This window comes from Dromaius novaehollandiae, chromosome 7 (assembly GCF_036370855.1).
Source record: "Dromaius novaehollandiae isolate bDroNov1 chromosome 7, bDroNov1.hap1, whole genome shotgun sequence".
In the NCBI taxonomy this organism is placed as follows: Eukaryota; Metazoa; Chordata; class Aves; order Casuariiformes; family Dromaiidae; genus Dromaius; species Dromaius novaehollandiae.
In genome coordinates, this window is record NC_088104.1 from 16,972,080 (window position 1) to 16,997,025 (window position 24,946).

Consider the following 24,946-nt stretch of genomic DNA (forward strand, 5'->3'; position numbering starts at 1 on the left):
CTTTGAAGTACTGAATGGCCGGTATAACAAAAGGCCCAGGAACAAGCAGCCGATATTTCTCAGCAGCTGACCCCTGTCTGGAGGGCAGAATTTACTGGCTCTCTTCCAGCACAGATCGCACTGTGAGCACAGGGCAGCAACTGTTTTGTAGTGAGTCATGGCAAACCAGTCTGCCACTCTCAGCTACAGATGTCTGCGTACAGTAATGGCAGGCAGCAGTTACTGCAGTAATCATATCAAAGTAATTAAATCTAAACTTGGAATACCAACACACAGTTGCTGAAACATGGAGTGATTCTTATCTCTTGCAATTGTTGCACTTTACTTGGTGTTGAAAGCACTGCATCCCACGCAGATCCATTACTTAGAGAAGCAAAATCATTAGACATCCTGGCCAAGATTTACAGCACAGGAAGAGCTATATCAATGTTCTGCATCCAGCTACTGCGAGTGCCTTGATTATAAAAATGAGTATTGCTATTAAAGCCATCTCCACATTTAGCAGTGTTTTTTTTTTTCCCCTTCAAATTTACGAAGAGTGGAGAATAGTTTCAAGGCAATTTTTAAAGCATGGTGGAAATAAGTATTCACTTATCACACTGGCTGACTTGCTTAGGAAAAAAAGGAAAAAAAAAAGTAGCAGCTTACCTGTTAACATTATTAAGCAGAAGTTTTTCAAAAAGCATGCCCCTGCTGCAAACTGCCTCCACCCTCGTTCCAATTCTTCTAGAAGCTTACTGCATTAAGATCAAATGTAGTCTTATCAATTTTTTAGCATAGTTTACCCCCCCCCCCAGAATTTTATGTCAGTATTGTCATTTAACCAAAATGTAATTTAAAAAAAGAAAAAAAAGCCCAACTCAGGAATTTCTCCTTCACATCTCAGCTTCCAACTCACTGTACAGCAAAGTCAAAACACTTTCTGATTCAACAATAACTTTTGTAGTGACATGATAGTGTTCAGCAGTTATGATGGTTTTATTTCATGATCAATAAATAGAATATAAATGACAAGGAAAAACAGCCTTTATTCCAACAGTTTCTCATCAGTAGCAAGAACATAAAAAAAATGAAAATGGAGCACAGGAATTTATTTTTATTTAGGAATGCTTTCCTTGAGTTAACTTTGGAGACAGTCTATCTTTCTCATCTTAAACTTCAAAATACTTTCAACCAATTTGTTAGAATTTTAAGATAGGTTAAATCATGAGTATAAATTAGCTCCCAGTTTAAAAATACTATGTAAAGTGCTCCTATCAGGATTTGTTCAGCTCAAGGAATGATTTTTATTTAAGCATTTTAAACATCAATATTTTAGTTGAGCAGACACAGTAATCAGATAAATAATATTTTAAACATCAGTACAAACTTCATATACAAAACCTTTACAGAATTCTTCTGAAAAGTGGTCTTTAGCTGATAAAAATAAATTCTATTAATTGCCCTGGAAACCAGATGGGTATAACCAGGATCCAGTCCTTGGATAACATCTTTCCTGTGGTGAGATTTAGTTCCTTTTTTCCTTTCAGACTCGTCCATCAGAGTACATATATTGCTAAGTAGATAGGTAGCTATATAGATGCATATAAAAAAGTCTTTCAAAGGACCTGTCAGAAATCTCAGCTCCATATTTTTAGTTATGGAAACCGATACATGGATCCAGTTTTAACAAAATGCACACATGAAGTACATCATTTCCGGAAGCGTTTAAATAATGGATGGACATGTTTATTTGATGATGCCTTACTCCGGGAAGAGTGGTATTCCATGTAAACCGTATCATCTGCTCCTGACATAGAGCTCATTGTGCCCGCACGACGGGACACCTGTAGTAAGGGGAAACAAAACAAACCAAAAACAAAACACATACTTAAGTGTGTGATTAGATAGATAACGCTTTAACCTACTGACCCCACAAGTTAGAAAGCAGCACTATTCACTTACTGACCTCAGTGCCAAAAGTTCTGGACATTTCTTAAGATTTACTACAAAGAAATTCACTGCCTCCCACTGACCATAAGTATACATAATTATGTAAATTTTAACATGAAATGATACCTTCGACTGGAAGTTCCTAACACATTTCACCACAGTACCATTTAGCTAAAAACCAACTATAAAATATTAACTATTTCATTGTAGCATTCTTTTAACTTATGTATTATCAAATATTTAAGGCATTTTTCTTTACATCTGTTGCTGAAATTATTGAACTACTACCTGCAGTAATGCTGCTTTTCTTGAATACGAACAAAAGTGGCCTGCAAGCTTCTACCCTCAAGGCACGAGGTGATTCAAGGAACACAATACCACCAAAAAACATGTGCTCTGACACGTGTACCTATAAAATGTTTTTAAATATTTTCCTTGCTTGTGAAAGTCTCTCTTCCACTATTTCATACAGATACTATGGCATCAATAGTGGCATCACACTTGGACAGAATTGAGAAGGGAATGGTCGAGTTCTCTACCATTTACAGTCATCCTTTTCAAAGCATTATTACCTGAGCTGATTTTGAACCATATTCTCCAGCTACTACTTCCTCCTCAGCATCTAGGTCGGATGCTTGCAGGACTTTCTGGAGAAGCTGCTGCTGTTCTTCTTTGGATGAAAATGAAAGTTCTTCTTCTTCCATGCCTGCAAGCTTTGTTATCACCTAGGAAACACAGTGCAGTGCAAAATGGTTGTTTGTTTTTTTTTTTTTCCTTCTAAGCATTCTACGTAACTGTCCAAAACCAAGACAGGGACTCCTGATCTCACATCCTTGTTGGAACTGTCTTGAGCTTTTAATTAGCAGTTCGAACAGCTTAGCACTAGACAGCACAGATATACATAACACACTGCTAAACGTGCAGTGTCTCTAATTTCTGTCCAGTTTAAGATCTACTGTTTTATATTTCATAAAAATGATCCATTAGCTTTCCAGACACTGGGAATTTTAGCATGAACATTGATGAATATGGGCGAAGCAGCCTAACAAATTCTGAGGTGTATCATCAGTGGCTGAAAGAGAAACAATGCAGCAACCTGCAATAAAGCATGAGTGACAGAGCAAAAGGACTCTTCATCTTGTGCCTACGCACACAAAGATAACTAAGCTGTTATTTTACTTCTCTTTCAAGCTCTTGGTAATTCATTAGATAACCACGGATGTTTGGCACATGCCATCTACTGGCAGTATAGTGCTATATATTTCATTAGTTGAAAGTTCTTCTTTCCTGAAGTCTCATGTTTCTGTTACAGTGCAACAAGCAACTTGCTTTCTTAATTACAGGTATTCCACACACTTCACAAGAACTCTTCCTGTACTTAACACATTCTACTAAAACTCTTTAAAAAAAAACAACAAAAAACAAACAGAAAACCCCTATCATCCGTGTTTGGCTATCCAAAGCATTAATAATTTGAGGATCATTCCATCAGAAAAGCATTAATTTTTTTTAATTCTTTGCCTTTTATCAAAATATCATGCCTTTCTTCAAAATATCAGCCTTCCTTCTCTTCTCCCTCCCTTCCCATTCTTACAGCTGTTCTGAAAAAAAGGAAATGAGCACATATGCTTATTCATGAGAATCTTAATTGAAATTTGATTTCCCAATATGTTTCTAACTAGAAGAGGTTTTTAGATAGACCGTCTAATTCAACCATTTCTTCTCCTCATCCTCCTTTTTCAGTTTATCTCAAGTCAATAGGATTAGAGATTAATCATTTCAGTAATCTGGCCTGGGTCTGATTTTTGAAAAACAGATAATGAAACACTAGAACAACTTAGCGATGTTGTAGGTGGTTCTCAATGGCAGTTTTAAAAACAAAAATGGGTGTCTTTCTGAGAAATGTCCTAGCTTTAAGAATCCATTCAGAGAAGCAATCTGTCCTATTACACAGGCTAAATGAACAGTACGGTTGTTCCCCTCTTCTAATTTATTAAGAACTGCATGTGCTACGATCATCTCAAAACTAAAGAAAAAGGAATCATGGGAAGCAATTTTGAACTGCACTAGCCTGTCAGGTGTGGCTGCAGAAAAAAGCTAACCTGATGCGTGGAACAGAAAGAATTTCTACTGCATCATAATTTTTTTAAGCTCAACTTTTAATTTCAACAGATGTCAAGTTCAAAATGACCCCTGATTCCTTGATATAGCAAGTTCTTCTGCTATTTAAGATTTAATATATGCTACATTCATCCTCTAAATATACAAAGCAATAAATAACTGAACTTTGGTTAGCTAATGAAAAAAATTAAATAATTAGACTCCAAGCAGAAAACTGTGATGACAAAGGTCCTATTTAAAAAGCAAAGACAAAATACATGATGTAGCAAAGAAGTATTATTCTAGTCCTTCAGTCCTTTTTTTTTTTCTTTCTTCCCTAAAAGGCAGAGAATGGAGCTATTATGAGAAGAAAACAAGCCCTAGAAGAACAATGCAGAATGTTACCTTTATATGGGAGTACTGAATTTTTAGTAAGGTTAGGCATTAGAAACAAATATTCTGAAGGAGAGGACATAAGCAGTGAAATAATTACCTAAAGATGAGGTAGAGTTTCCATACTTGGAAGAATAAAAAGGCAAACATCTGTCAGGAACGACATACGTATAGCTGATCCTGCCTTGGAATGAAGTAACACACTAGATGGTCTCTTAAAAGCTCCTTCCAGCCCTATTTTTCTTTGATGGCAGGTATGACTAAGGCTTAAAAGTCTGGACAACAAAAGAAAATAGATCATCTCATATTTTGTTCCTAAGCTTCAAGTAAAGAACATTCCAGGACTGGTCAGCTTAGGTATTATTCCAGACACTCAGCTGTCACTTGCACTGCTTTTTGTTTCAATACAATGCCATAATGCTTAGGACTAGGTCCTTGCAAAATGAAGTAGCTCCATTTTAACCTCTTAATTAGTTCTATAATCCAAAGCACTCAAATATAAGTAAAGGGATTTCTCTAATCTTTTTGGCCACAGCCACATTGAAGTGTTTGTTGTAGTTAGCTGCAGATTAGTCCTGATCTATAGTGTTGTCAAAACAGATTTGCTACAAAGAAAAACAAAGCTTTTAAAAACTATAAACACTATGACATGACTGTTTCAGTGTGAGAACTTCCTCTCTAAAGCTCTCTTTAATGTGCCACTGATTACGGAGCAGTTATTTACTTCAGAGAGATTTTATCCATGGGGACACCCGCTGTTACAGGTATGCCTCACGAGCAAAAGCCCTTAAGTAACAAGGCTCAAGTGGAAGCCACTTGTCCTTGCATCTTTTTGATATCCTCTGCTCTCTCTCTCCTGAGAATGAAGAAAGATGGTGACTGCCGGCCCTGCAGTTCAGTTCAAAACAAAAGTTATATGTGACTGAGAAACCATGTAAGAAAGTACTTTATATGGCCAACCAAGCTTTGATAATCTATTAGATATCATATGATGGTCTTCCAAATTGTCATAAAAATAAGGCCTATATATACACACACTTACTCCCATGCAAACAGCAGGCTTGTGTCAATAACATAAGATTAAGCTTACTCCCTACAAACAGGTATAAGCACCCCATCTTTTAGTATTAACAATATCTCTTACTGAGAATGCTTCTAACTAGAGCAGTAAAACTGCAGTTTTGTTAAACAATGATTTTCCTAAAAACAAGATTTGTTTATGATGACACTCCCTTGCCTCTAGCCACCAAATAGTTGAGCACATAGGACTGTCCAGGGATTAAGAGAAAAAAAAATCAGGTAAGTCTTGAAATCTATACAGGAGTTCTGCTTTAGTGGAATGAGATTTTATGTTTGGAGGAAGAAAAGCATATATAGAGATACATAACAGGCAAATGATATACAATGGGTGATAAACTGTCAAGGTTTCCTTGAAAGACAGCGCTAGTGCCTTCTGGTTGCCAGCAGCTCGTTTTGGAGAAGACAGACAGTCCTCTAGAGAAGTTTTAGCAAGACCCCAAAAGCCACTAACCACTGAATTTTCTTTTGGAAAGAAAACTGCAAAGACCAATCACTGTGTTTAAATGGAAGTTTATTTTCAGGTTGGTATGAGATCTCAGCATCACTGTATCCAAGAGAGGACACTATGGAGTTTGACTCTCCTAACCAATAAAATGGCAATCAAGAAGACAGTCTTGGAAGTCAGATGATTTGAAAAGCACTCTTTAAGGTCATAGCATATGAAGAAGCAATGCTAAGAAACTTTCTGCAAAGTGAAATTTTTAACTGGTTTACAAGGCGTAAACTTTCTAAAAAAACAAATAAGAAGAGAGGAAACTATCTATGTCTTGAGACAGGAGATGAGATAACATTATGTCCTTTGCAAAAGGGACTTTAGGAGAAACATGTAAATTACAAGTCATAGCTCTTTATGCTGTCATGATAATCTCTGTTTTGATGACTACATTTTACTTGTGGGAAGATTTCTACTCTGCAGTAGGAATCTTTTCCCACAGTAAATTCTGTAATTTCTTAACCAATTAACATTCAATCTTGTGATTCTGGATTTGGGCGATGCATTTCGTATCATGCAGAGAAAATTACAAGAGCAAGGTCAAATTCTTAGTGGAGGCTAAATAAGCACAGTCTGAAGAGCTTCATTAGCCAGAACAGCTTCAGCTAACACAGAGCCATCAGTATCAACGTGGCTGCATCCTGACTAATTTTCTGCAGCATTGCAGGCTTTGGACAGCACTGTGAAAACAGTGCACAAGATCAGTGTGTGACAAAGATCCCAGGCAGGTATTTCTTTCGGAATGGGTGGCTAGACACTTTGGACACCTAACTTTTTGACTGGAATTCCAGAGTCGGATCCATGAATCTAAGACAGATGAATCCTGCCTGTTGTATCTTCTCTTCAGTCACAAGCAAATAGATTTTCTCCCAAAGTGAAATATGGGTCTGAGACTGGAGTTCTTTGGAAACTATTTGTGACTTGTGATGTTCTGGAAGTTTTCTGACTCACTGCAGGCCTCTAAAGACGTGGACAGCTGTCAACAATGTTTTTATGCACACTTAGTATGAAAACATACAGTAAGAGGCCTGCATGGGCAGACAGTTGAAAAACATGAACATAAACCAACCATGCAAATAAACTTCTGCTTCGCTCCCCAGCAGCTGCTTGGTTTCAGGCTGGAATACTTACCTTCCTAGAAGCTATATTAGTGCCATTTGTACCTATTCTCACAGTAATATAGGTGATAAAACAGTCCTGTCAGAACAGTCCTTGCCTGCAAGCATAACCTTCATTAATACACTCCACAGCTGGAATTCTCAAGTATTTGACCTAGTGGTAAAATAAGAGAATACAGAATTACATGCATAGGGCATAAATATAACAAACAAAAAAGACAAGTTACCTTGAAGCTATAACCTTGATCTACAAGAAATCGTTGTCGCTTGGTTGAATATGCCATTTCCTGAGTGTCTTGGGAAACAAGAGAATAAAAAAAGGCATTGTATTCCTCTGCAACCATGCCTAGGAGACAAAGACACTGAGTGGTTAGTTCCACCTGGAACCCTGAAACCAAGAATAAAAAGAACCTAAACAGTGAAAACAGGTGTTCAGATAACTTGTCTCTCTACAAAATCAATTTGCATAGTTTATTTTAAAGATGAGCTGCACCCACACCTTCATAAACTGATTGACAAAGTACGCAGCATGGAAATTTCTACTCTTGTTCTTAGTAACTTCAATGTAGGTGAGAGGAAGAAACTGCAAATGAAATGTAGATTAACTCAGTTACGTTAGTGCTCTGAGCAGAACCTTCTCCTTTATGATGCTAAGCAAGATAAAAGAAAAAAAAACTATTTAAAAGCCTATTATGTAAGGAAGTTGCACGAAGTTAGGGCAAGGATTGTAACAGAAGTCAAAAAAGTTCAACAGAAAAATACAAAGGAAGTTTTATCAATGTAGACTAGAATTTGCAGTGATTCTACATTAAAAAAGGTAAAACAAAAATATTTAGCTAAGAATATGCCAGGCTATCTATCGTTTTCTACTTATGGTCCCCAATACCTAATAACCCCAAAACACTGGGTTCTTCTTTGGAACCCAAGGTCTCTCCAAGAGTTTGTTAGTTCACTAACACAGGTTTTGTAGGCATTCACAAATAAAGCCTCAGCTGTAAGAAGCACAAACTGCACACAGTGTATGCAAAAAAGTGTATGCAAATCTTAAGTAGAAAGGATTTTAAGAATCTTTTTTCTAAACAAAAGGATCCTTGGGTACGTTTTGCAAAAACGCAACTAATTTGTGAAACCAAATCCCATTTTTAAAAGAAAATAATCTGCACGTATGAAAAATGTGCTTTCTAGAGACACACGAGACACATGCTTTCTACAGAAACATGCTTTTTAGAGTAATACTATAATTTTTTTTAACAAGTATTTGACGTTGAGGAAATTATCAAGGAATGAAAATGACGAACGAAAGACCTAAAGGTTCATTTTCATTCATTTTCCTCTGAGAAATGAGAGATATAAAAATGATTTTTCTCTTCTTATAAGAAATATTAAAACAAAAAACAAAATGGAATTCCCAAACCCTTTTAATAAGAAAGTAAAGCAGCTTAGTCATTGTCTCCAAAAGTCAAAGCTGGCCAGAGAATGAACAAAAAAAAGCTTCTCTCTCCCTGCAAGTTCCTATTTGTAGTAGTACCTGGTGTGTCCTGTCACTCAGATGGGCAGAAAAGGAGCATATGCAGAGAAGCACAAAATGCGTGTGCATGCATATTTTGCTTTTGGAAGTGCAGACTGGTTCCATAACCAGAATGTACCAGTACTGTCCTCTGTGCAGATGAAATAAAGGTGCACACAGGGCTACCACAGTAGCATGACATGCTATCAGCAGCTCCTCTCAGTCTCCATGACATACCCATGCAAGAAAATAAACCCATCCCCAGTGCAGGTAATTCTTTGCCTCAGAAAGTAACAGCCAAGAGGCTGTTACCTAATTTGCCTGCTTATTTAAGAGGATGCAGTTTATTTTATCTATGTTTCAGTATTCAACAATTTAAATTGAATAATTATTTGAAAGCTGTACCATGATACAAGACCCAGAGCCCAACAACCACCTCATTTACCTTTTTTGGCTCTCAGCACTCGTCCCAGCCTTTGAGCCTCCTGTCTTCGAGACCCACCATGGGACGAAATCTGAATCAGAACATTGGCTTCTGGCAGATCAAAGGATGTGTCACCTACCTACAACAGAGGAGCAGCCTCTGAGCAATATACTATTTCTGCATATCATAAACGAAGATTTAATATAATGTGTGCCTTTGAAAGCTGCATGAAAGATGTCAAATGCACTACCTGCACATATAATCTGCCCCTCAATAACGTTCACTCTGAAGGTGGGTGTAACACTGAATACTCTTACTTACCTTGGAAATAAAAATAGTGTTGATTTTTGGATTGTGCTTGAAGTTCTGTAGAATTTGCATTCTCTCTCCTTGTGCAGTAGGACCATATATGTAAGGTCTAAAAGAACAGGACATATTCAAATTACTTCAGTTCAAGATTTCTCAGTCATTTCTTGTTAGGTACTAGGATGCCATGGAAAGGAGTGGAGTGTGCCCTTAAACAGATATGAAAATGGAATAGACTTTGACAGAGCTTACAGTTTATCTTTAGCTTGTTTAGCTCTTTATGGCAACTACCCAGTTGTTTGCGGAGCCATCTGCAGCAACCCAGCCTGCCAGAAATAAATTCTGAGAGTTATATACGTTTTGCAATTAATGTGCACCCACAAAGCTGTACATCAACAGACTGAAGACATTTGCTAAGCCTACATGAAAGACTGAGGGCAACTGTTAAAATAAAAGAATTTTTTCCTCAAATCTATAGACCTAGTGCACGGACAGCTGCCATCTGTGCTTCCTATTTAAGCGCTTAAAAACCCAAGCTCCTCTATTAATAATATTCTGAGTGTCACAAGCTGGCTCTTGTATATTCTTTTGGGAAAATGATTCCTGCTTCTGAAATTAACCTCTTGCCCCTCCTAATAACGTCTGGACCTAATGAAATGAGAATGAGGTCCCAAACGTTCTGGGAGCGTGCCAATGCTCCCATGAGCAGCCCAAAGTGGCATTTCATCTAAAGTTTACAACCGATGACAATGAATAATCCTGAACACTTAATATATCAATCAGGAAGGCTCATTCAAACAAACTCTCAGTCACCCACAGACTTCAGGAGTATCTTAGATTACTATGAATTTTCCAAGACACTCTCTAGAGCCCAGCTATCCTCTTCCTGCTTTAGCAGAGTTCAAAAAGGCCACAAACTGCAAAGCCTGCATTGAAACATCAAAGAAGCACAGAGGCATACATAGCCACTGCATTTCAATCTGCTCTATTTCTTTTCCAAATGCTTGTTAAGAAGCATCTCCAAATAACAGGAAACAAATTTTACGGTTTATATTAGAATTGTTCACGCTTCCATTTATTATTTCTAACACAAGGAACAGCCTCAAAAGCTTAATTTAAATTTTAACATTGCACATATGTGGGTGGTAACTGAACATAAACATGCAGTGCATAGTACTAAGTTTTTCTGGATTCATCAGTTGATTCCTATGTTGAATCCCCCCCTTTTTTTAAGAAAACTTTATTGTAGTTTTTATGCTACCAAGCAATCATAGTCACCTCTAATCTGATTTTTTTACTCAGTGCATTTAACCAGCAGATTGTTTCAAACCACAGCTAAAAAGCAAAGGTGGCGAATGAGTCAACTCCCAAACAATACCATTACTGTTCAGTTAGTGGCATTCAGTAATGGGTTTTTTTAAGCCTTGTCATTTCACATCTAAATTGTGATGACTTTAATCCCCATCAAGACTGAAGTACAAGATATCCCACTGAAACGAAAGCATCTATGAGCCTACTGTTTCTTAAAGCCTCAAAGAAGGGCTGTCAAACACATGCACATTCTTAATTAAACACAGAATAACCCAAAACTCCTGGCTGTCAGTCCTCCCTTTTAACCCCCATTGCCCTACTTGACAATGTTTCGTTTACATGTATCCAAGTACCTTCCTGATCCAGAACCTAGAACATCCAATGTTAGCTTTTTTTTTTTTTTTTTTTTTTTTTTTTTTTAAACCAAATTACCCCCTTTTCTCATTGTGAAAAGATGTTGGAGGGATCTGCAAAGATCCCTGTCCCAACAACAGTCAAAATTAACTGCCAAAGACAGTCCTTCAAAACAGTGATTTAAATACATTAACACCACCACTAATAGGCAAAGAATAGTCATCACATGAGCTATACTACGCTGGAAGACAGACTCATGACAAAGAGTAAGAGCTGGCTAAGCGAACTTGAATTCTGTGGCCCTGAAGTTAAAGTAATTCCTGTCATGTGCATGGTCTTTCCCTACCAGTACCAAGGCAAAGGGGGGGGATTAAAGAACAAGCTGGTGCAAAGGCAGCCAGGCAATGGCCATCTGCCCCTCGGGCAGGGAGCCCACCTACCCTACACACTTCTCCCTCCTTTGCTGAGCTAGCATAGGCCATGCACAGACTTGGTACCACCACAACACCCACAGGACTGCTCTCTCCTGCTTAAACTTATCATTCCTGCCCTGCCCAAACTAATTTTTCACTTTGTTTATGCCTAAAGCCAACTTTATATATTCATATATATATATATTCAACTTTGAATATGCTCGCAGCAAACTATGATTAGAAAATTCTCTGTTTAAAAGAAATAACCCCTTACATTTATCTAGCACTGTAACTCTCCTTTCTTTCCAACACTGACAGTTGTATAACCTGGAGCTCTATAAACGATTTGAGAAAAGGAGAATTCACTCAAAAACATGAAAAGCAAACAGTAAATACTTCTTCAGCTGGTTTTGCTACCACACATTTCCGCATTATCTTCCCCCAGTTAACAACTGTTCTGCTATTTAGGAAGCAGGCATCCCCTCCCAACACTTGTCTTTATTCAAAAGCTCTTTTTCTGTGGAGCACTGAACACAACTAACTACATTCCAGCAGCATCGTTACAGCTAATCTCTGTCCAGACAGATTTAAAAAAATGAAGAAAGAGACCACGGGTGCTGGAATTTATCCAGCACTATTAATTCTGCTTCTTATTAGATGTCACAGCAAGCCAGCACAAGATGGCTACTAAACTATTCAAAACTCATTGCAAATTTTGGAAAACGTAAGGAGATTCATCTCTGATTTTGCTCAGAAGTACTGCTGAAATTCCTGGACATGAAATCATACGCAGTCAAAATGCTTCACATTCACATTCATATCTTCCCACAGGAGACATTATTTGGGCTTGTCACAGAAAGGCTAAGGCCAGCTCCTCCGCTCATTTTCCCCAAGAAAGAGATCTTGAAAGATCCGGAGGGTTCTTATTTCAGGAATCTTCCCCTCACTGAGACAGGAGAGCCTACAGTCTCTTACAAGAATAGTTCTGGTAACCTTTTTAAAAGGTTTGCCACTCATTTTACCACTGGCCTTTAATAACAACAAAATGGACTGAGAAATACTAGCAGTCCTCCACAGAAATCTTGGATTAAAACTCCTCTGAGGCATCTACTAAACAAAGATTAATTGCAATGCCAGTAAAACTGATCCAAAAACATCCTCTCAAGTTCCTTTTTATATAGGAAGTATTGGAGTTAAATCAATGTATTGTAAAAAATGTCTAAGGGGTACTGAAATCTGAGAAATTACAAGGTAGTTTTCTAGGAAGGAGGAAAAGGATAGTGCCATCTCTGGCTGTTAACACTTACTTCCCAAGCCTGATTGCATACTCCTTCAGTGCAAACACATTGTCAGCAAACACGATGATTTTGTCGTTCCGTCGCTCATGAAACTTAATCAGGAACTGGCAGGCTCTGAATTTATTTGGGTTCATGGTATACAGCAGTATCCGCTTCTTTGTTTTGATAGCTACATATTCTCTATAAAATTCAGGTGACATTGGGCACCAAACCTAGAAGGAAACAACCCACACACATACAAAGTGACCCACAACTATCTAATTAATTTTATTCCAGTGAGAAATTAAGACACTGGGGGATGATAATGCATTGTAACTTTCTCTATAGCACAGGCCAGAAATTATGAGACAGTATTTGTTGTACTAAGATGAAGGCTACTAATTGTTCTAGTCTCCAGCACTGTCAAACCCTTTTTGACCTCACTAATATTTTGCCCTTCCAAAATTCTGTAGCAGTGAAATCCACAACAGGAATAAGCACTGGGATTGGAATAGGATTAGAACATTTTTCCTTGATGTTTCATGCCTAATAATTTCACTGAATGCTACTATTTCTTACAGAGCAAGAATTAAGAGAAAGAACTTTCTTCCATATATTCTCCCTCTCCTACTAGTCAAGGCTTTTTCCTTAAAAATTAATATTTAGCCATATTCTCAATATTTGAATCAGAGATGCATTTAGTTTTCATTATTGAACATATTTACCAATCCTTTTTACATCCACAGCAGGGTGAGCTTTATTTTAATCATTACTGACTCCACAACTTTTAAAACATTAGAATTGATTAGAAGTTTTCAATGGCCTTCCCTACACATAATGATTTTATATAAATACATTTCACAGTACTGCATAAGTCTCTCTTTCTGAAGTATCTTACTTTTCTACTGTAGCATGAAAATAGAAGAAAAGTTTACACAAATGCAATGACACTATCTATAACACAATTTAGAACACATTTATTCTGCTGATCATAGGTTTTCCATGATATCCACTACACACTACAAATTAACAGAATACTGCAACAAAATGCCTATTTCATAACCATTGTTCAGCTAAGAAAGTTAACAAAAGATCTGTTCAGAAACGTAACAATTTATCAATTTACATGAGTTTATTTAACAACCTGATTTGTTCTGTACTGTTAGGAACTACTTTTTTTTAGGCTTTTTTCAGCACTTGACTACAGTAACAATAGATTTATGCACTGAATAGGGTCCAATGTTATTGTATGCTATCTATATGAAAGATTCAAAGTTTTTAAACCAAGAGAGAATATTTCAAGGTGAGAATGAGATATAAGTACTGAACATGTCATGGTAGTAAGATAATTTGTCTATTGCTCAGTGCCTCAGACTGTATTGGGTATTGAATACATTTTGTGTTGTTTTTACATTCTGTTCCAGATTTGGAAATGGATACAATTATATTTCCCTCCCCAACAATCTTTTTCATTTTTATATTTTGCAAGACACTCTCTCCAAGTCAAGAACTTATAGTATGGCAGCTATGAATGGGATTATGGGTAAATTAAAAACTTCTGAAAATAGAGCTAATGAAAAACACCAGAATCATCAGACAGGCAAAAATCAGTTAGCATTTATTTTAACCAGCTGGAGTTATTTACATAACTCTTCTGCTTGTTCTCTTTTGGGGCAATGAAAAAGTAGTACCCACAATGAATATGACCTGCCTTATCACACAGCAGCACTGCCCTCTTTTGCTACTTGGAAAGAACTTCGCTTAAGGAGTAAACCTGAGGTCTTACTTGGCTATGATAAAATAAGGCAAGTTGAGAAAAGACAACAACATGCCAAGAAAATCCAAACAAATATGCAGTGCAGTTGTGCATACATTAGACTCATCATTTCCCAGCCACTAACATTGTTTTTGGGGAGTTCTTTGCTTTCAGTAGTAGTTCAGAATATTACTTCAACAAAAAAAAATTGTCCTAAAGAATATAAATTTATAAAATCTGCAAATCATTCAAAAGAAAGGTACTCCATGCTTAGCTTTTCAATGTCTACATGGCAGTTTAGAGGTTGAGAAGAATTATGCTTCTGAAATGGAATCATCTAAAGTGCCTAAGCACAGCAAAATTCATAATTGCAGACCAACTACTCTCCCTTCAACCTAGTTACTTTCCAGATGCTCTCTATTTACATTCTATTACTTAAAAAAGTATTTTTTTTACAACTACTAGTTTGCACAAAATTCAAAAGGAGAACAACTGACTCATACAAGAGAAAGCAGCAGAAACACACTAATAAAAGTCAGTTTGGTTTACTTTGCCATCACTATGATTGACTGGTTATAATATTAACCTTGGGTATTATTTCTAACAAATATGTATATAATAAAATTGTTTTTATAAATTGTCTCTAATATGTACTATAGCTTCAGTCCTTACATCACAGCTAGGAGGATAACTCTCATAATAAACTCTACACTTTAATAGGCAGGAGACTGGAAATTCAATCTACCTGTGGATTTTAAAGAAAAGCTACTTTACTTCATAAGGAAGACTCCTCTGACTCTACAGTACGGGTATGAAAAGAAACAACTGTGACGACTGTTTCCTACTAAATCATATCTTGTTATTCAAGAGGAAATCAAAGTAGAAGTAAGGCTTTTTAAAATCTGGGACAACCCATTTGGTAGTAACAAACAATATATCTGTAGAACAATGAAAGCCATACATCCCTTTACAATAAATTTTACTCCTCCAATGAAAGAGGTGATTTGCCTATATTTCAGTGATAAGCCATTAAGTGTTTGATAATTATCAGGAGTGACCACAAGAGGATAAATAGGAATTAATTTTGCACCTTCTCTTCCAATACCAGAGCTAGGGAGCATTAAATGAAGACAGGTTTTAAAAAAATAAAAGTAAAAAGCATAAGACCCTTATCTTCTGAAACTCTACCACAGGAAGCTGTAGCTGCTAAAACTCCACTTCCATTCAGTAGCAGACTGGACAAGTTCATGAAAAATAAACCCACTGAGGATTACTAAATACACAGAAATCACATGTAGCTCAGGAAGTCCTCTAGTCACAGATGACTGCAGGCTTGGAGAGTAATCAGGAGAAGTATCAGATATGCTTGCCCTGTATTTATACTTTTCCCTAAGCATCTTACTTGACAATTCTCAGAAACAGTATGTTAAGTTAGGCAGACCTTTAGTCTGACCCAGAAAGGTTGCTTTAACATTCTAATGTGCCTCTGTGACAAGATTTCCACTTATCTGGTATCAGATTAAAATCTGATAAGATTCAAATCTTACCCATTTTCTTGAGAGAACAGAGGTCACACACCATCACATTGGACAACTACAGCAAGATCCAGTTTCATGTTTTCAATTTTCATTTTCATGTATTTGGGCTTGAAACAAAGTCTGTGTTTTCTTAATTTTTTAAGCTTTGGGCTATCTTTCTGTGTTTCAATAATTGGAAGAATTTTCCTTAAAAAAACTAAAGACTGTCTACCATCTGAGTCTCTAGAAATCAGCTTCAAGGACACCACCTGATGTTATGCTCCAGTAAATATAAAGTCATATAGGTACCTTTTTTCACAGTTTTATAGCTCTTCCTGCAAAGAAAAAAAAAATTAGCATACTAAATACACACTAATAGTAATAAAAAACAAAGCATCACCTCAGCACACTGTACTTTAGCAATGTAGCCACTGTTCTGCAGCTCCATCCAGTTCGCTTCATAGAGCTTTGGTCCAATCAGGAAGTTCAAGTCAACAATTTTATCATCTTCTCTGACCAGGGTAGCAGTCAGTCCCAGCTTACAATGAGCTTGTACTATAGTGAGCACACGTCTGAACATTTTTGCTAAGAAAAACGAGACAAATTTTCTGTTTACCGTCACGAACGGATTTAGAAGGCAAACACTGGAATTAAAAAATTTCATGAACTCCTAAACAAAAAGCAAGCACAGTGTTCGGAAGCATTGCCCCATTTCACACACAATTCCAATGGATCCACATTACAGCAAATTGACTGATTGAAGGTTCACTTTACACCTTCAATGCACTCTGCAAATCCCAGTAAACCTTCAGATATGTGTTATTTCCCCATTTCCCAACAACAAACTAATGTACTCAGCTGTTATGTGACTTAGGCCACATAATATTTCATAGGAAGAACTACTTTGTTAAAATAGTAGTCAATCAGCAAAATCTACTCTGAAACCTACCATTTCTGTAGAGGCCAAATTATACTGAAGTCAAACCATACCAATAAGGTACAAAAGCTAACAGAATCCTGGATGGTATTTTTAGCCAGGATTATTCTACTGAAACTTTAATACCACATTATTCCTTTTCAATAGCATGGGTGTCAATTACATAGTAATTTCAAATACAACAGCTGTTTCTGGACAGTAATGACTATACCTAATCACAGTATTTTATGGAATAGAAATAGACATGAAAACCTAGCCTACAATGCGACCACATCTCAAGAGCAAAGAAGGCAGACCAACTCTCCTGTTCCAGGTGAGAGAAGCACCATCCACACAGCAGACTTGACTACAGCAAAATTAAACAAATATAACTAAGGTATCTCAGAGCAGTTTATTAACCTAAAAAAGGGGGAAGGTGCTTATATTTTACATTGCCTTCATTGAGAAAGAATTATCTCATTTGAAAGGTTTCAGGGAAACAATGGTCAGCTAATCTCTGTAGCATCAGAAAAAAACATTTTTAGAACATGGCCATTTATCTAAGTCTCAAAACCCTAAGTTTTGGGTTTACCCACTATATTAAACATGAAAAAAGACAAAATGAAAACAAACTTTAAAAAAGCAGAGTTACATTAACAAGTGTATACAGCATGAGGGGGTTGCACACTGCCTCCTTACCAGGGATAGTATGTACTTCATCAAGAATCATAAGGCCCCACTCTTGACTTTTAAGCCATTCCATTACTCTCTCTGCTTCCCAGGATCTTTTAGTTGTGTGTCCCAACATGGAGTATGTGCTAATAGCAATAGAACAGCCAATGGGTTTGTCTTTGGCATCAGAAGTGAACCGACATATTTGACTGTCATCAATGGTGGACCACATCTTGAATTGGGCTTTCCACTGCTCCACAGACACTGCAGAATTACCAAGTACCAGACACCGCTTGCGGACAGTACACGCAGCTGTCACTCCAACTAGAGACTTGCCAGCACCTGCAGAGGATATTCATTAGTCATCCCATAGATATTGGGAGAAAAAAAAAAAAAAAGAGTGAAAGAAAACAAAAAGACTGAGAGAGGATATGAAATCATAACAGAGAAAGGCAAATTCTTCATTGTTTCTTTTTTATAACACTCTTAAAGTAACAGATTAGTTACTATATAAAACCAGCTTGATTGTCTACTAGCCACGTTACTGTGCAATTTCTCAACAAAATAATTGTAAATATTGCTTTGGCAGCTAGAAGCAATCATTTTAACACTTTCTTCATTTCAAAACCAGGTTAAGCTCTAGGTGGATACAGAAATCTCTTATTAGAGGTCCCATACTCCATTGCTCCTGTCAGCTATGCGCATTCCACCACGTAGCAATTCCTTACGTTCTCCTCCTCCTCCTTCACATTTTTCTTCTAACATCCTTTACACACTCCTTCAGGCACTCCTCATATCTCCTGTGTGCCTTCCCATCCATACCATGGGCATTGCCATGCCGTCTCCTATTCTCTCCCTCTTCCACCATTTCCCACAGGTTGTCTCAATCCACACAATCCTCATTTCTTTCCCAAATTCCCCTGCCCAGAACTTGTGTGTGCAAACTCCTTTCTTTATACCTCTCAATGCCATATTTTTATTCCCAGTTCCCCACCGAGTCTTCCTGTCCCAAAAAACAAATAACTCAAGTGCCAACAATTTTAAATGTCACTGGAAGATCAGCAGAGCTGTTTTAGAGGGACCTGTGAAAGCACTAATGGTAATTTTAAGTTACCACAACAAAAATCAGTTCTTCATTAACTACAGGGAAACTGACTGTTAAGTAGATCCTTGATAGCTCTGTAAGTCGGGCTCTCCCTCAGAGTGTCCCAGCCCACTCATTAAAAATAGACAGGACTCTACATGCTGCTACCTAGAACACTCCCTACTACTGTTTGAAATCTAAGTAGATGTAACATTCAGAAGTCACTTTATTACAGGGAAAGATGCACCACCTCTTCCATTGAATGTCTTGAATCATTTAGCCAAGAACAAAACAAACCCCCCCAAAATTAAGCCAGCAACTTACCGCACGGCAAGACAATAACACCAGATCTAGCTCGCCCATTTCCAAACATCTTCCTTAGGCTTTTCTCTTGGTAGGGTCTGAGAACAGCTGTGGGTTTCAGATCTATATTAATATCAGGATTCACTGAATCATTTCTGAAATCATATTCTGCCAGCAAGGGGTATTCCAAATGGATACAACGCTTCTGAAGTTCTTCAATCATCTCCTGAAGAGGAGACAAACCTTCAGATAGCAAATTCTCCATATCTGAACTATTTCTTTTAAATAACCACTTATTACAGAGTACCATACAAACTATATATATATATATTTTTTTACATTCCTTAAGTTTACAAGAATTAAAGTCCATTCCAAGAACTTTAGTCATGACCACCCCCCAAATATTTGAAATAACAGTCTATATTAAAAAGGGCTTTTTAGACATCCAGGACTAATGAGTTATGTTCTTCTGTCTATGTTCTTTATCTGGCAGTGACAAAATTACATCCTGAAGTCCTGCAACAAAGAGCTTAGTAACAGAGACAAAAGATTCTGTATTTTACATGGAAGGATCTAACAAAGTTGCACATCTGTTATCTGGGAAATCTTCATACCCTGGTAATGCAATTATTTTACCACAATTACAGGTTGTCTTCAATCACCAAGATTTTTTTTTTTAATAACCAGAAAAGCTACTAGGTTCTTTCTTGTTGGCTTTTGTTTTCCCCAGTAAGACTGCATTAGAATTACTGAGCCCAAGAAGCAACAGGAAAAATTTTGAAAGCTCTCTAAATGTCTGATCAAGCCAGTCACCTTTCATCACTTGAGAAGTGATGAAAGCAGAACCACCAAAAGTTCCTTCTGTACGTATGAATTGCAAAACAGAAGCAGAAAAAAACAGCTCTGGAACCAACAGGAGATTTGCCCTCCACACCAATTTCTTACTCGTCTTGCGCACAGTAACGTTCAGGCCCATACGAAGGGGGACCTTTCTTAGCCTACGGAGCCCTCCCCTAGCCTTTAAAGCACTGCACCTTGCATGCAGGGAAGGAACAATATGCAGTCTACCTCCCTCTGTACTGAAAAGGAAGATCCTAAGATAATATTTTGGAAGGCAAAAAAGGAAAGACATTTTAATAACCCCAATAAGCTCCTACATTAAACAAATAGTCATGGTACTTTATATTTAGCCCTCATACTTATTTGTGAGTCGTGAGCATATCCCCCACAGATACAAATGATAGGAGACTAACATAATCATACCTGCTTGACTTCAAAAGATACTGTCTGTGTTTCTTCCTCCTCCTCCTCATCTTTGTCCATCTGTTCATAGAATTCAAATAAATCAGCTGGGACATCTGGCTTATTCTGAGCATCTGTTCCTTGTGACGTTGATGGACCCAAGCCTCCTTCACTAGATTTGGAAATCTGAAATAGATGGACAGGAATCTTTATTGAAGTCTTCATTAGAGATCCCCCTCCCCAACTAAAATGGGTCTCATTAATGAGGCACAGGGCATTGCTGCTGAACAGAATGCAACCGCTGACACGACAAACATACGATAACCATTCTAAACTACTTAATAGCTTATCTAACGTTAATTCAATCATTTTAAAACATGCCGAAGCATACCGCTGATTTACTCGTAAATGTCTCTGTAATGAGCTCCGTTTCTTCACCCTCCGCATTTCTCAGGCGACAGTCTCTAATAACATGGTCTTGCAGAAGCTGCTGAATGACATCAGGATGGGTACTTTCCACAAAATACCTAAATGGAAAGAACAAAGGAAAAGATATGCCTATGAACTAATCAACTGAATAACTCACAGGAAGAATAGTGTGGATGCCTCAATTTATAGTTCTCCCAGATGCATTCTAAGGTACTCCCATCTTGGGGGTAATAACTTAAACATAAAGAAATAGTGGTAATCATAAATTTTAAAAGATACTTCATACCAAAACCAGTATTTATTTTACTGTTATCAATCTTGTTCAAATTACCTGCCATTAATATAACACGAATAGGAAAACTCCAAAAGAACCACCTAGACAGAGCTGAATAGTCCTCTTGTATTACAGTCTTATTTGTGACAGGAGACAATTTTTTTTGAGACTGAACTGAGGTGAGTCTGAAAATTCTGGATGTGGTGTCCTGGCCAGAAGAGCAAAAGGAAAAAAGAAAAAAAGAAAAAAAAAGCCAAAACACAAATCCTCTAAAAATGTAACCTTGGGTATCCTGAAATTTTTCTTTCCCTTGAGATTCACCAATAATGATGCTCATTTGAGAGCACAGTTAACATGTAAGCCAAGGGAGACTTAAGTCTCAACTGGCATGGGGAAAGTTTTTTTTCTCAGAGACACCTAATAAAACAATAAAAGTCTGCTAATAATCCTAGCGTTAGTTTTAGGCTCAAAAAAGAAGCAGCACCAGCAGAGCATTAGATCATAGTCCTAGGGCTCAGTTGTGGCCGTCACACAGAAAAGAACTTTATGAAGAAAAGAAAGGGAAGCAGAGAAAACATAGGAAAGTGTATGGAGATTTTATTTTTCTGCTCTCTTCTTCCCTCCCCTCTCACTACCCCAAAATCATAAGTTTAAATAAAACTGGTTAGCTCTAAACCAGTAGATGTCCCAAGATTCCTTCCAATGTTATCGTCTATACATAAAACACATCAGATTCAATCCACTAACAAGCAGATTTCACGCAAACACACAGGTCTTGTCAGTGGATTTGCTTGTCCTTCCTGAATAATGGATTACAAATAAAAACACAAGAGACTGAAGGACAGCTATAGAAAAGCTTTCTAACCGAGGTTCTGGTAAATTGGGAAGGAACGAATGAAACAATTATCTGAAAACCTTAGTGAGGTACTGCAAGTCCAAGCAATAAAGACACAAGCTAGAACATCAAATTAGTATCCTACTTACAATAATGTAATGATAACCGCTAGTAGCTTAAGGACAGTCAAACTGAATACACTGACTAACATATTAAACGCTTGCAAACTGAGAATATGATCTTGCAGTAATGCATGTTGCACTCAACAGGGAGCTGTAAAACAGTTTTCAACTCAACAGCTACTGAGACCACAGTCAGAATCATTTACATGCAGCGGTGCATTTGTTTGGAAGACTTCCTCTTCCACACTAATTAAGGAAGAAGCTGCTTACCTGTTGTGTTTCAGTACCAGCTTTACCTTCCCATAGCTGACAGTACACAACTACAAACAAATAAGAACAATCGTTATGAACATGCAAAGGAATGTTTCTAGGCTTGGGACCAGATGCTGCAAGGCACTTCTGTTCTTTGTGGGAAAGAGTGACATAGTCAATCATTTACTTACAGCATTATTATGCTTACAGAACAAACCTATTTTAACAAATATTTTCAGAACACGCATACATCATCTCACATAGGAGATCGGTCACTGACATCCAGTTTTTATATCCAATTCCAATCTACTGCCAAGACTACAAAAAAACATTTGCAAAATAAGATAGGCTGTGTTTTATAGTGCACCAGCTACTCCAGGTAACTCCCCACATTCATAATCTTCAGAGTAAACATGAGGAAACTTACTCCACATGCATTTCCTCTGGCATAAAGCATGCACACTAAAATTTTGTTTTAGGATCTCCATTTCAAGCTATAAACCACACATAGGCTACACTATGAAAATATTATTTGTGCAATTGTATGCTATAGATAAAGATAAAAAATAAGATAAAGTCTCTGTTCTCTTGAAACGGAACGACAGGATAGAATAAGATTGTGAAATCAATGAGTGAGTAAAAAACAATGAAGAAGCAGCAGCAGCAGGAAGAGATTTCAATAGTAGCAGTAGATAAATTTCCAACAATGGGCTTACCTTGATAAACTGAATTATTCCATCTGGGACACCAGTCTTGCTCAGTTTTTGTAAATACTCTGTGATGTCACTTGTTTGTAAGCCAACGCTAACAGCAGCATAAAGCGAGTAAGCAGTCAGCTTGTATTCGTGTATATGTGTTGGTCTGCACACTGGCTCAGCAATAGCAACCAAAAAATCCTGCGCATATTTGTAAACTGGAGAAAAGGCTTCCAAAAAGATATGGCCATCAGGAGCCTGTACATGGAAGAAAAAACAAGCTGAAAGCGCACCAGTGTTAGTTGAGAAAAACAAGGACTTTCCCGTAAAACAGCTGTTACGACACAGAAAGACTCCATTACTTAGGTGGCAATACATCACTGTGTTTCAGAAAAAGTGATGACTCTGACAATGAAATTACAATAAAAAGAAGAAATATAATTTTATAAAGAGATCCAAATTAAAGAAACCAAGAAACTAACATAATTTAATATACATGTAATAAGCTGCACTAAAGCTGATTTCCCCCCCTATCGGGGGAGGGTGTTGACATAGTTTAAAATTAAAAAAAAAAAAAAAAAAAGCAAAATGCTTTATACAGAACTTACAAAAACTAACATGAGTCATGGAAGGAGATGCAGGAATGTGAAACTTTCATCTTCTGCAAGGGACCAGGCATTGATTTGTCAGTGGCCTTTCTAGGACACTAATAAAAACCCACATCCAGATTGATTAAGCTTTTCTAGATTGACATTTTAGGCTTTTTCTCTTTTTTTGTTTTAACAATAATAATAAAAAAATTGTTTTCCTGCTCCAAGCAAGAGCAAGCTTCCAAACCCCCCCTCTTCCCTGTCCCCCATTTTACCAGAAGAAACAGAGAAGTAAAGGTGCCAATTGCATTTCACAGCATTCAATAACAGAAACCCTGCAGGACTTGGCAGGGCAACTGCCGCTTCTAAATATGCTTTCACTACAGGCCAAATTTTGGACAGGTTTCTTGACTTCCCTTTTAAGGCAGAGAAAACAAGTGGTACCAGATACAGGAATTAGGCCACACTGATTAATGCTGTTTCATTCCAACATACAAACCAAGTTACTGTGTCACTGCAAGAACGCATCCTACTTGTCTTTTTAACTCAAACAGTTTATTCCAGGATCCATTTCATCTTCCTCCCAGAAGCATCCAGCTAACGTGCTCCTGCTTCGCTAACCTGTTAAGTTTATTGCACACCTGAAAAAAGGGGTGTCTGGCAGAAAAGGGACCGGAGATTGCCAGCACGTGAGCTTTCACCTGCACTTCTAAACTCCCTCCAGCTACGGGCTGGCTCAGCGACCGCGGAAGGCCTCGCGAACCGACGACCCTGACACGCGCTGCACGTATCTCACCCACCCACTCTTCCAGAACCGGAGCAAATCTCGTTCTGACAGATTTACGCGGAAACCTCCAGCAGCGGAGCCTTTCCGCCCTTGCTTTCCCCCTGTCGCCACACGACTCCAGACAGGCGGGCGCGCTCCCGCCTTCCGCCTCGCAGAACGCGCACGCAGACCCCGCCGAACCCTCCGGCAAGCGCTGCCCACGCGCGGGGGGGTCTCCCGCAGCGCCGCCTCCGCCGCGGGCCTCCGCCGCGCCCCCCCTCCCCCGCCGCCGGTCGCCCCCGCACGCACCACCCAGAGGGGCCGCGAGGCGTGGTCGCCCTTCAGCGGCATCTGCAGCCGGTAGTCCTTGGCGCCGTACTCGTCCACGCGCGCGCCGCTCTCCTCCACCTGCTTCCCGGCCGCCGAGGGCACCGCTTCCTGCGACTCCTTGCCCGGAGCGTCATCGTCCTCCTCGTCGTCTTCCTCGTAATGGCGCTTCTTGGACTTCTTCTTATCTGGGAACCGAGCGGGGCGGGTCAGGAGGGGGAGGGGGTCGGACCGGGAGCAGCGGGGCCGCCCTCCCCCCTTTCCCGGCCGCCCCCCGCCGCCGCCGCGCCGCGCTCACCCCGCTCCTTCCTGCCCATGGCCGCCTCGCGCCGCGGTGGCGGGAGGGAGGGGAAACGCCGCGCGTGGCGTCACTTCCGCCGGGGAGGGGCACGACGTCAGCCCCGCCGCGGGGCCTCTGTGTGTGGCGGGGGGGAGCAGAGAGAGGCGGAGGCAGAGCG

The 24,946-nt window shown here is 38.6% G+C and overlaps 1 protein-coding gene across 3 annotated transcripts; it reads right to left on the reverse strand.

Moving 5' to 3' along the window:
- Positions 1–959: 959 nt before the first annotated feature.
- Positions 960–24,903, reverse strand: ERCC3 (ERCC excision repair 3, TFIIH core complex helicase subunit). 3 transcript variants are annotated; one of them, XM_026095505.2, is made up of 15 exons: positions 24,787–24,903; positions 24,471–24,676; positions 22,827–23,063; positions 22,129–22,178; positions 20,590–20,725; positions 20,220–20,384; positions 18,978–19,182; positions 17,597–17,911; positions 16,382–16,566; positions 12,739–12,941; positions 9,369–9,465; positions 9,069–9,186; positions 7,344–7,462; positions 2,505–2,657; positions 960–1,826 (listed from the first exon to the last, which is right to left on the reverse strand). In XM_026095505.2, the coding sequence occupies exons 1-15, from the start codon at positions 24,803–24,805 to the stop codon at positions 1,692–1,694; spliced, it is 2,343 nt and encodes a 780-aa protein (XP_025951290.1). In that variant the 5' UTR covers positions 24,806–24,903; the 3' UTR covers positions 960–1,691. The 3 variants fall into 3 exon arrangements, 2 of the variants coding, with proteins under 2 accessions (XP_025951290.1, XP_064370817.1); XR_010389960.1 differs by lacking the exon at positions 960–1,826 and adding an exon at positions 4,526–4,700 and having other exon boundaries at positions 2,587–2,657; XM_064514747.1 differs by lacking the exons at positions 960–1,826; positions 2,505–2,657 and adding an exon at positions 4,521–4,700.
- Positions 24,904–24,946: the final 43 nt, after the last annotated feature.